Source organism: Colletes gigas, unplaced genomic scaffold (genome assembly GCF_013123115.1).
Source record: "Colletes gigas isolate AHSC1104 unplaced genomic scaffold, ASM1312311v1 Colletes_gigas_Sc00005, whole genome shotgun sequence".
Lineage (NCBI taxonomy): Eukaryota > Metazoa > Arthropoda > Insecta > Hymenoptera > Colletidae > Colletes > Colletes gigas.
In genome coordinates, this window is record NW_025106634.1 from 8,632,345 (window position 1) to 8,647,850 (window position 15,506).

Below are 15,506 nucleotides of genomic sequence, written 5' to 3' on the forward strand. Positions count from 1 at the left end.
GATCGTATAAACATAGATCCGGAATTTTGCGAGACATAAATACGTCTTTTCCAGAGAAATTGTTAGAAACGTTTATATTTTGGACTCATGTTGTATGACTTCCTTCATTCTTTAAAAGAGACGAGCTACCCAAGTGAAGTTGAAAATTGGTACATTTTATCAATTATGATTTTAAGGGTAGAGAATTGCATAAATGCCTTAAAGCCACTGGAATGTGACATCGTTTCGTTAAAATAACATTGGTCAACTTGTTATCAGTTATCGGATGACAGCTGAATAGAGTTTGTGAACGATAGTTGCTGAAAGCAATATTTCCCAAACTTTACCTTCCCGCATTTTCCAGTCAATAAACAACGTTTAACGGGCCCCTAGTACAGAATTAAATTATTGCTCCTTAGGTATATTTCTAAACTTTTTAAAAAATCGTATCAATATTTGATTTTAAACCGATTTTAAATGAATTTTTACATTTCACGTGTTCTTTACCAAATACAAAATAATAAATATGAAGTAATCGTTATTACTTGGCTTTCAAATAAAATTCTCTCACTGCACCACGAAAACCCCAATAAAACATACCATTCTTTATTAATTTTAACGAACGTAGCACGAAAAGCGACGAATAATGAACGAGAAATTTCAGCTGTTCCAAACTTTTGAACATTTTAATTTCCAATTTCCTTTTCGATTATTTCGTTATTTTTTCATTTTTCATTGCGCTGCATAAACATGCTTCTTTTTCCAATAGCTTTTCAGAAGAATGGAAATGGATTTTTTAACCGCATAAAAAATTCCAATAACGAATGAAAGTTAAATAAAATTAAATAATAATCATTGAACGAAAAACGTATAATACATGTTTCCAATAGTCATCCTGAATTTTCGAAAAGACTTTAAAAAAAGTGGTCAATACGTAAAAGCTAATAGAAAATATAAACAACCATCGTTCGATAAAACGTTACAATTTAAATTATAAAGTGGAATTACATTTCACGTCGCACGAATAAAAGCTTATGCCAATAACTGGTCTGGCGGTATAAATATTGAGTATAAATCCCCGCACGGTCTTTTCATACGTTCATCTATTATTCGAATTGAATTTTGTCTATCTCAAGCATTCAGACCCTCGGTTAACACGTTGGCGGAAAATCAGTTTGACAACTACCGCACCCGAGCATCGCTGGCCCGTCTATAAACAAATCCATCGATCGAGATGTTAATATTGCATGTGTTCCGAGTTATCGCGTTGCATACGATCTGCAGAGCCACGACGTTTATGGGAAAAGTTGTTTCAAGTTCGAGAAAGCCAAGCAGCTTTGCAAACTTGCGGTTTAACGCTTAATGTGCTGATAATTTGTGTCTAACTATTTCTACCGTGAAACAAACGTTCTATGTGTTTGGAGCGTAATTGTACAAGAGATGCAGATTGAGCTGTTGGATGGGTTGTTTCGACGAGTAACGATAGAGGGCAGAATTAATGGCGTCTGGAGAAAGAAAGCGGTTTGTGCACGTGTCTGGAGAACGAAGAAGATTGAACAAAACCTAAGATAGAAGCACAATTTTGTGTGTTTAAGATGTATCAAAGACAGAAACGGTAAAGAATATTGTAAAAATTAACACTATACTCGGGTCAACGAAACGAGTCGGTGAAGAAAAAACGAAGGTGTTGCAGCTGTAGTCATTGGCCGCCAAGCGACGTTTGTTGACGTATGCTGATTCGTCTCGTTGGCTCGAGTATACGCTTAACCTCAAAAACGTATTCCAATTTCATAAACATCGGCGTGGCCCAATGTTTTCGATAGATTCACCGAAGATTTGTACCGATTGCTCGTTCAACCTTTTCCGTTATTCCGACAGATATATAAATATCGGGCTGAATTTCAATCGTTATTTATACGTGCATATATCCAACGGAAATTTAATATTTAAGCAGACTCGCGCGCAAAATTGCGCGACAATCGTTAAGCTATCGAAGAGCACTTTGAACGAATTCGCGTCCGATGTCCGTAAGAAATATTTATTGTATGATCCGATAGGTGTCCTGGGTGAGGCACAGGGACATTCATCTTTTGACCGTCGGCGTCGAAACTTACACCTCCGACCAAAGATTCGTGGCATCGCATTTTCCACGAACGGAGGATTGGACGCTTCAAGTGAAATACCCGCAGCGACGTGATTCCGGGACCTACGAGTGTCAAGTGTCAACGACACCGCCGATCGGTCATTCCATGCATCTCTCGGTCGTCGGTTAGTTCGATAGCCATTCTTTTTTTTTTTGTTCCCTTTGTCCCCGGTTTGTTTTCGTTTCGCAATCTTTCCCGTCGAATCCCGGCCCCGTCGGTCTTGTCTCGCTTCGCCGTTACTCGTTAATTTTATTTTCTCCGAACGTCTATCAGGATTTCCGTCTAACCTGACCTCTCCTCTCCTCTCCTCTCCTCTCCACCTTCGTCGGTAGCTCTCGCGTTTCCCGGAAAATCGAGCTTGCGTTACAACGGTTTTCCAATTCTAAATCTGCTTTGAATTTCAATCAAACGCTTTTTTCCCCCTTTCTCTTGCCTCCAACCAATTTGCGTGTTGCTCCTCCCCCACCACACCCCACGAATCCCGAGAATAATCAGTCGGCTGCGGATTTTATTCGCGGCCTGCGCTATATATGAATTTCACGTAAAACGTATGAGAAATATATTTCGTAAATTAAATCCTCGTCGCGCGATCTGATTTCAAGCGATATTCAAACGTATCCTGTTTAATTTTGTTTTCTTGTTTAAAAACGAAGAGGAAACAGATTTACGAAGGAAAAACTAGTTAAGATATCGGCTCGACACTTTGTACCACGATTTACATGAACTTTCTTTCATATAAAAATATATAGCAAGGCGTTGCATTTTCTGTAGATCCGACGATAAAGATATCTGTTCCATGTTTAGACCAAGTTTCGAATCCGATCATTGATTTTTGCTAAATCATGTCAACCTTATCGAAAATTGCTTCGGGGGAAACGGGTTTAAAGTGTCGAATAGATGTAACAGAATTTCCATGCTTTCGCGATCTTTCTCAGCATTTTGGAATCTGGATCCATTTATTTTTTTCAACGTACTCCCTACGTCCACAGTTCCGTAACGATAATTTCTTCATAATTTTGCTTCGAACGCGATCCGAGAAGTCTCGATGTTGAAAATTAATAGGAAATATTTATTTTTCCAATGTGTCGGACCAGAACTCTTAGCTTGTATTCTGTCCACGCTCAGCGTATGTTTCTCATACTGTGTTACGCCATAAATCCATAAATCCCGCAGTGAAATGAATCACGAACGCGATGTGTGTCCCGTTCTAACCTTTATTTTCATATTTTTGGCCGCGACAGCGTTCGGAATAAATTCCCCTAGACGCGCGGGGATTTTAATTATTATTTCGTTTTTTCCACGATTATTTCGTTCGAGGATAAACGGCGGGCAGAAATTCTGCGCTAATAGTGATTGTTTCGTTTTCTGTTTAGAGCCGGTGACGTCGATCGTCGGCGAGCCGGAAATGTTCATAAATAAAGGCAGCACGATGAACCTAACCTGCGTGGTGCGTCACAGCCCCGAACCACCGACGGCCATTTACTGGACCCACGATCGCGAGGTAACTGACATCTTTTTACTATTTTATACATTCTCCGCGTAATCGTCGCGACGACAGTCACGAGCTTCGAAAGCAAGGCGCGGACGGACCGTTATCGATCACCATTACAAACGCGAACGAACGTCGGCGTCGATTCCAATTCGGACGGGGAATTAACTGCGATTTGTCCATCGACGCTACAGTTTCGGTGTTTCGAGATTTTTTTTCACGCGAATCGTCGCGAACACGATCGATCGTGCAACAGCGTAGATACTTTTTAACGAATAATTTTGACGAGTTCCATTTACCCGGGAAAAGTTCTCGAGCGTAACGGAAAGGCGATAGGCGGAGGGACCGAGAAGGGGTTGAAACGAAAGTTTCCACGTGGGCGTTTACGCGAATTATGAACATTGTTCGCGACGCGCGGTCGAGTAATATAGTTGTATCCGCCGTGTGATTATTGTAATTTGCCCCAACTGGGTTAATGGAACATTCGAGGAAAGGTTAATTTTTTTCGTCTTAACGATGAATATATCTTGCGTACGCTGCGTATTATCGGCCAATTCACGAGAATCCGCGAACAGAACCCGAAATTATTCAAGCTGCAGTTTATGAAATGAATTATTCAATTATTTCCCAAAGAAGCGGTTTAGTATGCGCCTAGCATACGGAACGGGTGGGGTGTGTCTTCAGAAATTTACGCCCTCGTTGAATTTTGATTGCGTTCGCATTTCTGAAAACTACCCCCTTGGACTTTTCAAACACTTTAACGATACTTGCGGGCACGGTGGATCCAATTGTCAGGGCACCGTCTGTTCCCAGATATTTCGTATTATCGAAACCCCCCCCGTTCACCGACCGCTGTTTTATTTATTCGTTCGGATAACAAACATCCCTTTCCGAGCAGATTCCATTTCACATTTCGTAAATACGAGAGTGGTTCGTGGAATTGCAGTCAAAAGCTGATGGAACAAAAGTTTCGAATATTCAGCGTTCATTTAGTGCAATTAGTTTACGGTTTATTTGCGCATAGCTTCTTGTTGGGTACGATATTTAGATCGCAACCCTTTCGAGGATCAGTCAATTCGAATTTAACGATTTTACGGGCACTTTTCGAATTTTTTAAACGATACAAATTCTTTTATCGAAATATCTGCTACATATTTACTGACAACACAGTACGCGAAACATTAATAATACAATAATATACAGCCTGATAGAACAATTTTCTGACCTATATTCAAACCCTCGTGTTTATCTACCGCCACTGGCTGTATCTGATATATTTTGATATTATATTTACATAATTGTATGGAATGTCACATGCAAAAATATCACGCGAGAAAATACGAGCAAAAAATTCGAAGTTAATAATTAACAATATGGTAAGTTCGTTTCGCTAATAAATAAATACTTGGCCTCGGGGCCCCGAAAAACGTAAATCTGTCGCTGCTTGTAATCAGCTTTTCTTTTTTATCGAATAAAGGTTCTAAAATATTATGAAAATAATGACTTGTAAAGTTATTTTACAGATATAGTCTTAAATTTGTATTTTGTCGCTGCTAAGATACAATGTTTATATTTTCGCTGGAAAATGGTTGGCAAACACGGCCGAAAATTCGTTTAACGATAAACAATTAATTGTTGCGACGACCGTCGGAACAGCTAATGTAATTTACATTCGCGTAATATTATTGGAAGCAGCCTTTTCATGTATTTTCTCAATCAGAGTCAAAATTAAATGGACATAGAAATGAATATTATTGAAATCAAATCGTACACGTCGTATGGATTTCAATATTGTTTATTATATGTCTACATGACACATAAAATATTTAATTAATAATTGAAATCAGTGTTAACATTACCATATAAGTAAATTGTATTTAGCAAACAATTCGATAAACTGCAGAACATAATTCAGTGAACACTCCAAAAGTATGGTATTTAAAATTATGCTAAAACAGCTCGAAAAATTAAAATATCAAAAGGTATCAAAAATTTGTAAAAAATATATCGTTGCAACTTTCAGCGGTCGATGAATCGTTAAAGAAACAATTTACTTTGTCAAATGTGAAGTTTTGTGGTGGATTTTTAATGGTTGCAGGATAAACGAATTGTTACTGTAGTATCTACAGAGGGAATAATGTATCTTGGAAGTGTACATTGATATAATACGGTGAATCCTCGAATCGCGTGATTAATTTCTTCACGAGTCTTTCGTCCATGTTGAATTGTATATGTTTGATGTATTGTAGGGAGAAAGAAAAATGAGTAGCGTGCTAAATAATGTACCATCATCCGCGAGGGGAACGTGGAGGACTGACCAAAACATCTGACACAGGATGACTGGCAATTCCTGTCAGGTCTAATCTTTCTTTCTCGCCGCAATACATTTGAAATAACAATATTCGTTGCAGAAACGAATCAAAACTAAACAGATCCGTCAGTACCATTTTTATGAAAATAAAAATAAAATAATGCATTTGAAATTGGGGAATAAATTCACACGGTTGAGAAAAGCAAAAAATTGTTCGAGGATTCTAATAGAAACTGTTACACTTGAATGATAAGAAAATAACCTGTATTTGTATTAAACGTTGGAGGTTTATTTAATTACGCAATGAATACAGAAAATTTTGCAACTTGCATTCAGCATTTGTAGTACCGGTAAAGATTATATCGCGGAACTAATGAATAATATATTAAATGTAAAGGAAGAACGATTTACCATATAACGTTCATCAAAATTATTCGTTGGGGGGTTTGGAGCATAAATTCAAAAAGGTTACCAGAATGAGTTGGCGTTTCGTCCATGTTATGCTGGTAGTAAGGCTGACCCAGCAAACTTTGCCTTAGATACTATAAATTATACTGCCTTACTGACGAGCCCAGCAGCATAACCTGGACGGAAACGGCAACTCATTTTTTTAACCTCTTTAAAACGTTTCAATTCCGGAACGAATAAGTTTGACGAACTCTCCACGACGGAGCTGTATAAACAACTGTTATGAATTTAATAATAATTTTCAATCGTAATCAATCCCTTTCTTATTTACTAAACACACGATATTCTAGAGTAATTCTTGGGAAAGGTAATTAGTACGAAATATCAATTATAAATTAATTACAATTTTAATCATTTATAATGTGTTCTTTGTAACGTGTTTCCCTTGTCCATTAAACACAATTTCACTATACAGTAATGTTAATAATCATTTAACATATTGATCAAACGTGCCGCAAGGATATATAATAAATAAAATTAAAATTTCCCTCGGCAATACTGTTTTAATTAAATTTTAATGGCGACCGTTTTCACTTCCACTTAATATTGCCCTCGACTGTACGTACTTTGTCCGTCTACAAATTGCTCCGAACTGTCGTTTGTTTGAATAAATTCAGGTTCTCTAAAAATCGTAATATTTAAGCTACGTCGACGCATCGATAGACACGGATTTATTTTGTCCACATTTCTCCGCGTTAAAAATTTTCTTTCGAGTCTTCCCGCGAGCGTGAAACGCTCTACCTCGTAAGGGTTGCGCCCCCTACTTTGGAAAACACAGCATCGCATTATACGTATACATTATACATCGCACTGTGCGCGGTTTCCAGAAAATCGTTGGATAGGATTCGTCGAGATTACTCGTGAAACTTTAGACCGTGTTAACTTCTTTTTCTATCGCGGTCTTTGATTCCGTCCGAGTCTCTCGATCTTCGCGCGTCCACGTTGCGGAAGTTTCGCCGGGCGTTGTTGCGGAGCTTAAATCGGGACTTCGTTTGCGGCCGGTCGGTTCGAAAATACGTTTCGAACGGTAAACGGATTGCGCGGCATCGCGCAGTAATGTCTTGGATATTGTTAACTTTTGTTGTTCGGTTCCGCGATAGGGAATCATCCCCCTCGTTGTTCCCCCCCTGCTCGGAACGGCTTGCGGATCCGATCGTGGATTTAGAAACCGGCTGGCCGAACTTCAAAGCGCCGCCGTGTCCGTGTGACGGTTACCAACACGAACCGACAACTTTTGTATTTCTCGTTCTATCTTCCTGGGAAATATTACGAATCGACCGGCGAAATTTCTCGTGAATTTACGTGAACTCTGTTGATCGATTACATCTCAACAATTTTAAACGGTTAATTTCTAAAATTATGTAGAAATGAATCCTTGTAAACACTTGTAATCGCATTAGTTCTCCTCGTAACAGGTCGGTATCATCGGGGGATTACGTCCACTCGAGGCAATGAATAAAACTATCTATCCAGCCATTCCGGCCCTTTCCCTTTTCCCCCTCATTGTGCATCTTCCGTCCGAATACTCTCCGCTAGTTTTTTCTTTTCTTTTTTTCACTCTTCCAATTCTTTGCACGTGCTCCCCTTTGTTTTCCATCTTCTGCCGCATTCTTTCCTACATTTTGTCCTTGCTCCCTCACTTTCAACTTCCTCCACGGTTACCCCTGCTCTCCTACCCTCCTTTTCCTCCGTCTCCCTCTCCCTTTCGCCCGGCTCGCATTGTCTTTCCGTCCATCCTTCTTAAGAGTGTCAGTTCTCTCTGCCAGCTCGTGCTTTGTGTACCACCGCGTCTGTCTTTACAATTCGCAGCGTTCCACTGTCTTTCACATTTTTACTCTCGTTCTCCCTCGCACCCATTATCTCTGTCACCGACCTTACAACGCCCCCACTTTCCCCGCTATCCTTCAGCATCGCACACACAATTTTCCAGCGTCGTTCCACTCCGCGTTGCCCGTCCCTCCACCGCGCCCTCTCGTTTTCATCTTTTCTATCCACTCTCCCGCGCCCCGAACGTTTCCACCCCCCTGGCCTATCGGCTTCAGAGCCTCTATCCCCCCCTTCTTTGTCACTCCATCGCCACGTTCCTCTTCCATACCGTTATTTATCTCGCCTGTTCCCCTCCATACTCTCGGTTCCAGTGTATCAGTCTCTTTTCCGAGCCCCTCCCCCCTCCAACGTACCGTTCTGATCCCCCGCAGACAGTCAACACCTGCAGTACACCCTCTGCTATTCCTGCCTCTTCCGTAACCCCTTCCTTCGACGCTGCTTCTACCTTCACCTTTATTTCTCTCGTTTTTCTCCCCCAAGGGTCTACTATTTCCAACCGTTCTAGTCTCCTACCTCTACGCTCTCGTGTTTTTTGTCTTTCGATTATTTTTTTTTTTTTCTTGTTCATCCTTCCTTTTCCCGTCCCTGTTTTCCGCCGTCTTTTTTTCGGTACCATTCTCCGGCCGGCGGCGCGCAAGGGATACGGCCGCGGCGCTTCATTCATCGCGCTCATTTCAACGTTGTTTTCCACTACTGGCGTTCATTTTCCGCCGCGCGTATAATCGCCTTCGATCGAAAACTAAACGTCTCCTTTGACGTGGTCTGCCGTTTTGTCCCGCGATTCGACCGCGCCGAGAGCGTTTCATAACACTTTTGATTCGCTTCGACGACGAACGCCGGATTTCCAACGGCTCGATGCGGGGGAGCTAACAGAAAGTCGCAAATTTATTGGAGGAAACAAGGGTCGCTAACGAAGATGTCCCGGAACCACCGGTTTGCTGTTTCTTTGGCCGGGGAGCTGAATGAAATTATATAACATTTTCTTGCGAGCCAAACGGAATAAAGTATTCGAGGCTGAATAGGATGGCTGTTCCAAAAACAATCATTTTAATTAGAAGATACTAAGAGATTGGTCTCGTAAAAGAAAATAAAAAACGAACAGTATTAAATCACTTATCTCAAGAATTAAACATACGTCTATCTACATTACACTAGTATTAGGCTACTTCCATAATTACCGGCACGTATATTCAATATTTTGTGAGAAATATCGATAGAAAATCGATATCGTCGGGCCCTACTAGCCTCGAGTACATCACGGACGGTGTGCGCATGCGCGAGCACGAACTGCGTGCTTGTTGAGTCCAATATGGCCGCGGTACGTGAGCACGCGTTTCATCCGTTCCGTTACACATTTAATAATTTCTTCGGTTTACAATTGTATATTAATAATCGACCCGATCCAGCCTCGTTCCTCGCTAAAAGCTAGACATATCTCAATGGCGAAATCGTTCGAACGTGCCCTTCTTCTTCAGAATAATCTGAATGAAATCTGGTTCAAGAATAACGTGGAATTGAAAAATTGGCTGAATGAGTTCCTCGATGCAGATTTTTTTTCAAAATGGCGTACGAAAGCTATTCAGCCGTTGGGGAAAGGTTGTGAATCGCTAAGATGAATACTTTCGGAAAACGTAAGTACTTTCTTAATACTAAAAAACGTCACGAACTTATTGGGCATTCCGATTTATTCAAAAATTTATTAAGGCACACTTCCTTTCATTGGCTTTTTAAGGTTGAGGAAATGTGCATAAATATTGGTTTTTAAGCTAGTTCAATGATGAATTTATTTTTATTGATACTCGCGATTGCAAATGTATGGAAAAAATATATTGTCGGAAATATTTTGATCAAAATTGCGTGACATATTTTAATAAAATGTTATTGTAATACTTGTTCGAAATTTTGCAATAGAAACAGTAACTACATACTGGTTCCTCTGATATAGTTTTCAATTATACTTTGATTGTGGGTCGGTTGTGTATGTTAAAAGGGTTGAATGTGCCCTTGGGTTAAGTCCATTGTGCACTGTAACTCCATCAAATGCCAGAAACATGTTAATATTGTTCGATGCCTGACAAAAAATAAAGGAATTGCCCGAAGTGATTGAATTTCAGTTAACAGATTTTTTTGGTTCACTGGTGTGGGGGCTCAATCCCCTGTAGCCTTCTACCTTTATTGAATATTTTTGTTGCACCACAGGCTCACCCAAAAACAATAGGAAAAGTTTGTATAACCATTCAATTAGACTTTATTCTCGTATTGTAGCCATTTTTGTAGAGCAGTTACAGGCTGCTGTTTATTTAATTTATTTTTGCCTCTGAATTCAATATCGTAGCTGCACGAACATTCTATGCCCATGCCAGAGAACACATTATGTTTGTGTAAAAAGATTTCGATTGTATAAATCCTGGGATGTTATGCCATTACATTTGTTTCTCCGTTCTTGGAAAAATTCGACGTAAATGAAAAATAACGTGAAAAACTTCCAATATCTATGCCAAAGAAAACTGTGTTTCCACATGTACCTTCGAAATAATGGAATTACTCCGGATGATTGAAAAACATTCGTGAATATAATACGTTAAAAATCATAACGTCGAGGTAGTTTCAATAACAACGTACATTAGCAAAGATGAAAATGAATATAATTGATCATTTTAATATTCTTATAATTTGCAGATAAATCGTTTCTTTTGTAAAAGTTGTAAAAAATTTTTTCGTTACTTTCGTGTTTTATTGAAACGAATGTTACGAAACACCGTGTATACATATACGCGACGTATCGGATAAACGACGGGGCTGGGCGTTATAAAAAATGGTCATATTGGTGTAAATATTTTTCTTTTTTACGTTTTATTCGGGATATGTTCCTTCTGCGCCGATGCAGCGTTGAAAGCGATCAAGCGATGAACGGTACGATTTTTGATGCTTTGATTTTGGAATCGCCTCGAGTGCCCTTGTCACAGCGACTTTGATTGCTTCGATATCATCGTATCGGGTCGCTTTTACCGGCATTTTCAGTTTTTCAAAACAGAAAATAATCTCGTAGCCTCGTCACTATCGAATCCGAAAACTTTTCGTACCCGCGTCAGCCCTCGTAACTCTGCGATCGCATAAACATAACCAACAAATCGAACGTTCCACCTCTTATAAAAGGAGGAAAATTATCAACGGTAAACAGAAAATGAATATTTAAAAGAAACGCGATGAGACGTGTTTACGTTATTGCAAATTATAAATTAAAATTAGTTCCCATGGATTATATTTACCATTGCTTTTAATCGGTGGTATTTCATTTCAGCTCCCCCATTCATTTCGGTATTGAAAAGCCGCTTTCAGCGTGGCTATGAAATTTCGAATGTTCCTGTAACTTTTTAACGACAGATTTTCAGTTTATGCGAGATATGTAAGATCCGTAAAATATCAAAGTGTGCTGTAACTATGAAATCTTGTACGATGTTAGAAAATAGTGTTCTTTGTAACGAGGTTAGAACCATTTGTCGTCTTGAACGGTGCTTAAGATTTTCGTACAAAGGTTAATCAGAATCTTGAGCTATGTGGATAGATCTCTACATAGTTCGCAGTATACCGTATAAAATCAATGTAGCGTTCTCGGTTCACATACTCATGATCGTAAATGGGAAACGCGCGTGTGTGTGTGTGTGTGTGTGTGTGTGTGTTCTAATTGATACACGCGGCGCTTTGGATCCACATAGTTGCGTATCCAATTGGATACACATGGCGGCCAACCTGTTAATGATCCTTGCAACGGGCTCTTTCTTCGACGTCGGTTAATGAGAGCAGTGCAAATGGGGCACAGATTTTCTATTTGTCTAAATTTCACTCTCCCTGAGTGCTACCGAGCGTATCAAAAGAAAATGTCGCTATCGATTCGAACTTGTTACAGATCATTTTCCAAATTACAAAAATAGTATTTTTCAATACCAAAACGACCTGTTCCCTTTACACTTCGACAATTTTTTCATAAAAATTTTAACTATTACACGCCAGAAAATTGAATGTGTTCTGAATTAATAACTAGCAATATCAACCAAGGGAAAAAAGAATAAAAAATATTTATAACATTTCAATCTTCGTTGCAAATTTATATACAAGGTTTTGGTTCATTCCATTTTATTGTTTGATAATGGTTTGTTTAATTGTTATTCTCATATTTTTCAACCAGCCAGAATCTGGTATTGAAACGTCAAACATAATGCGAAGAAAGTTGCACGCCAGCGTTGCCAACTTTTCAGTTAAAACTTCGCTGGATCAGATCTTTATCGACGCGAAATTTCTCCGCTATCATTTGCAATGTCACGTACGAATCGATAGCGACGAGTTCATCGATGTGTTCGCCTACTTCGGACGACCCTGGCCCCCCCCCCGGTCATTGGCGTTGAAATACTCTCGGTAGTTTTCGAGCATCCATCACTCAAATACTTGTTTACGGAACATACAATTATCGTCACAAACTTCGCCCGACATTTCAAGTTTGGATGGCCGTTTCGCCAAGTTTAAAACGGAATTTAATATTTGCACTTCGCTCCAACATGTTTTCGCGAGAAAGTTCACCCAAGTGCCGCCGCTAAAACAAGGGTGGCCACCAACTTAAACGCTGCCACGAGCCCCGAATCGACTGTTTGCAGTTAAGCGGGTAGCAGTCAGCGAACTTGGAATTTTAAAGAAAAATAACATTTATTTGCAACGAAGCATAGAAATTTTTATTCTTTCCTAATAATTCGGTGCAATGGTATACAATGAAATTAAAATTTTTATCCCGAGTAAACAATGTTCGATAGTTCGTGGTCGTACGTAAGATTTTTCTTTCGATGGAAAAATGATTAAATTTGAATTTATCGGCAAAAACTTCTCCGCTCTCGAATCCGGTTCAAATGCTCTCTTGCAAATGTCAGTCGGTCGTTTTGAGGTTGTTTTCGAATACGTGACTTTTTGCGAGCGACTCGACCCATTGATTTGAATTTATTTAGCCCGGCTGTGTATTGCTCGGCCACCAATTTCCACATAAAATTCTGATAAAATTTCCAAACGAACGTCCATGGTTGTTCCGCGACGATCTATTTTTCGAAAGGCCATATATCACACGATCCATTCGAGGTGCGTTCATTTTCGGGATCTATTGAACCGAACGTTACGTTCTACCTAAATTTTTCATGTGTTTTATACCTCCGCAACGAGCATTAAAACACGCTTATTTTTCATCATTTTTTAACAGTCGTGCACATTCGTATACAGGTTGTTCGGCCACCTCTGGGAAAAATTTTAATGGGAGATTCTAGAGGCCAAAATAAAACGAAAATCAAGAATATCAATTTGTTGATTGACGCTCCGTTAAAAAGTTATTAAAAAATTTAATTAAAAAATTTCAAATCATTCACGGAAAAATTGTTTACGGTTGCGGGGGCCAATTACAATCATTTTTGGTCGATAGACATACCCTCGAATTTTTACGCATTTTCGAGAAAAAAATTCTTTACCGAAAATACAATGTCTGACCATACCGTTGACATGTTTCACTGAAATTTCATGCAAATCTTTAAAATGTCATAACTCCTGAATGGATTGGCCGATTTTAATGTTTCAAAAGGCAAACAACGCGTATTTTAGTGGAGAATATGTAGAAATTCCAAAAATATTCGAAAAGTTGTTCCTTAACCCCGTAAAGTGTGAAAACCCCCATAAAAGTGGTTCAATCTTCAAACGGCCATAACTTCTACAATAGTGAATATATTGGATTGAAATTTTAGGAGGAAGTAGAGTTCATAGGTACCTACAAAAAAGTATTAAACAAAACTTACTAAAAATCAAAAACTAATTTCTAAGAAAAATCGACAGGGGGTAGGTGCTTAAATTTTTCGACGAAAAAAAAAAATTTCAAATCGTTCTAAAAAAATTATTTTCAGTTGCAGGGGTCAATTACAATCATTATTGGTGAATAGGTATACCCCCGAAATTCTACGCACTTTCGAGAAAAAAATTCGAGTAGGTACTGAGATTTTCGAAAAAATTAAAATTTTCAAATCGTTCTAAAAAAATTATTTTCGGTTGCAATGGTCAATTACAATAATTTTTGGTGAACAGACATACACCCGAAATGTTGCGCATTTTCGAGAAAAAAATTCGAGAAGGTATAACAGTATAACATTTCGTCAAAATTAAAAAATTTCAAATCGTTCTAAAAAAATTATTTTCGGTTGCGGGGGACAATTACAATAATTTTTGGTGAATAGACGTACCCTCGAAATCCTACCCACTTTCGAGAAAAAAATTCTTTACTGAAAATATACCGTGTGGTCGGAAATGTTTCTACAACTTCAGTGTTTGGGCGTTTCCCCAATTTGAGAAAAGGTTCGAAGACAAAACTGAACCGATGATTTCGTTCGTCGAACCGTGATACATTTAGTAAGCGGGGGACAAAGTCCATCGAACGAATCGCGAAAACTTTCCGACCATAATAAATTTCCAATCAAATATACAATATGGACGATATATCGAAACTGTCCGGAACAAATTTCTTTGATTTATCTCGTATAAAGTTGCCGTTTCTGCGCCAGTAATTCACAACCATAATCCCTGGGGCAGATTTATTATTCTTGCAGGAACTAATTAACTATCTTGACACATTTCCTGTTATTTAAAATGTAACGCCAGCTATCCATTGGCAAAGAAATTACAACTTCCTCGCGGTGACAACGTTCGCAATAAAACCGACAAACGAACAATTGAAAGGGAGCGTCGTTTGATTGGACTGTCTTTTCTTTCGAACAATATAGGGTCATTTCAATTATGAAAGGAAGAATGTCCCTATTTATACGCTCGGCACTATAAAGTCCGTTACAAAACGACTCTTTCATTCAATTTTCCTATCGTGAGTCGAGAAAATATTCTCTTATTCGAAACGAACCGAAGATACATTTTTTCAAATTTAAATCTTGCTATTTATTTTTTTTATTTTTTATCAAAGTTTAAAAAAATAATTAATTAAATTATTTTCCTGTGGGTAGTTCGATTAATTCGGATCGAATGTTCTCATCGAAACAATTCCCGTTGTTTTTCCAAGCGAATCTTCGACGACGGTTCTGTTATTATTTAGGCCAGGTCTTTTGCGTTTGAAAAAATAACTTTGGTTTTCATCGATACGCGAATAAATACACGGGAATATCAAGCAACGCTCCGGGAACATTTACTTCCATTTATCCAGCGCTTTTCGTCTGTCAATAATTCCTCTTTTTCTGCGTTTAAACACTCCCGTGATATCCGCAATACG

At 38.8% G+C, this 15,506-nt stretch overlaps 1 protein-coding gene across 1 annotated transcript in view; it reads left to right on the top strand.

The window, feature by feature from the left end:
• LOC122395164 (lachesin-like) overlaps positions 1-15,506 on the top strand; it is a 79,034-nt gene that overhangs the window by 9,538 nt on the left and 53,990 nt on the right. Inside the window, exons 3-4 of the mRNA XM_043392543.1 lie at positions 2,037-2,247; positions 3,497-3,624. Of these exons, the coding sequence (XP_043248478.1) occupies positions 2,037-2,247; positions 3,497-3,624 (339 nt within the window). The remainder of the gene's footprint in view (positions 1-2,036; positions 2,248-3,496; positions 3,625-15,506) is intronic.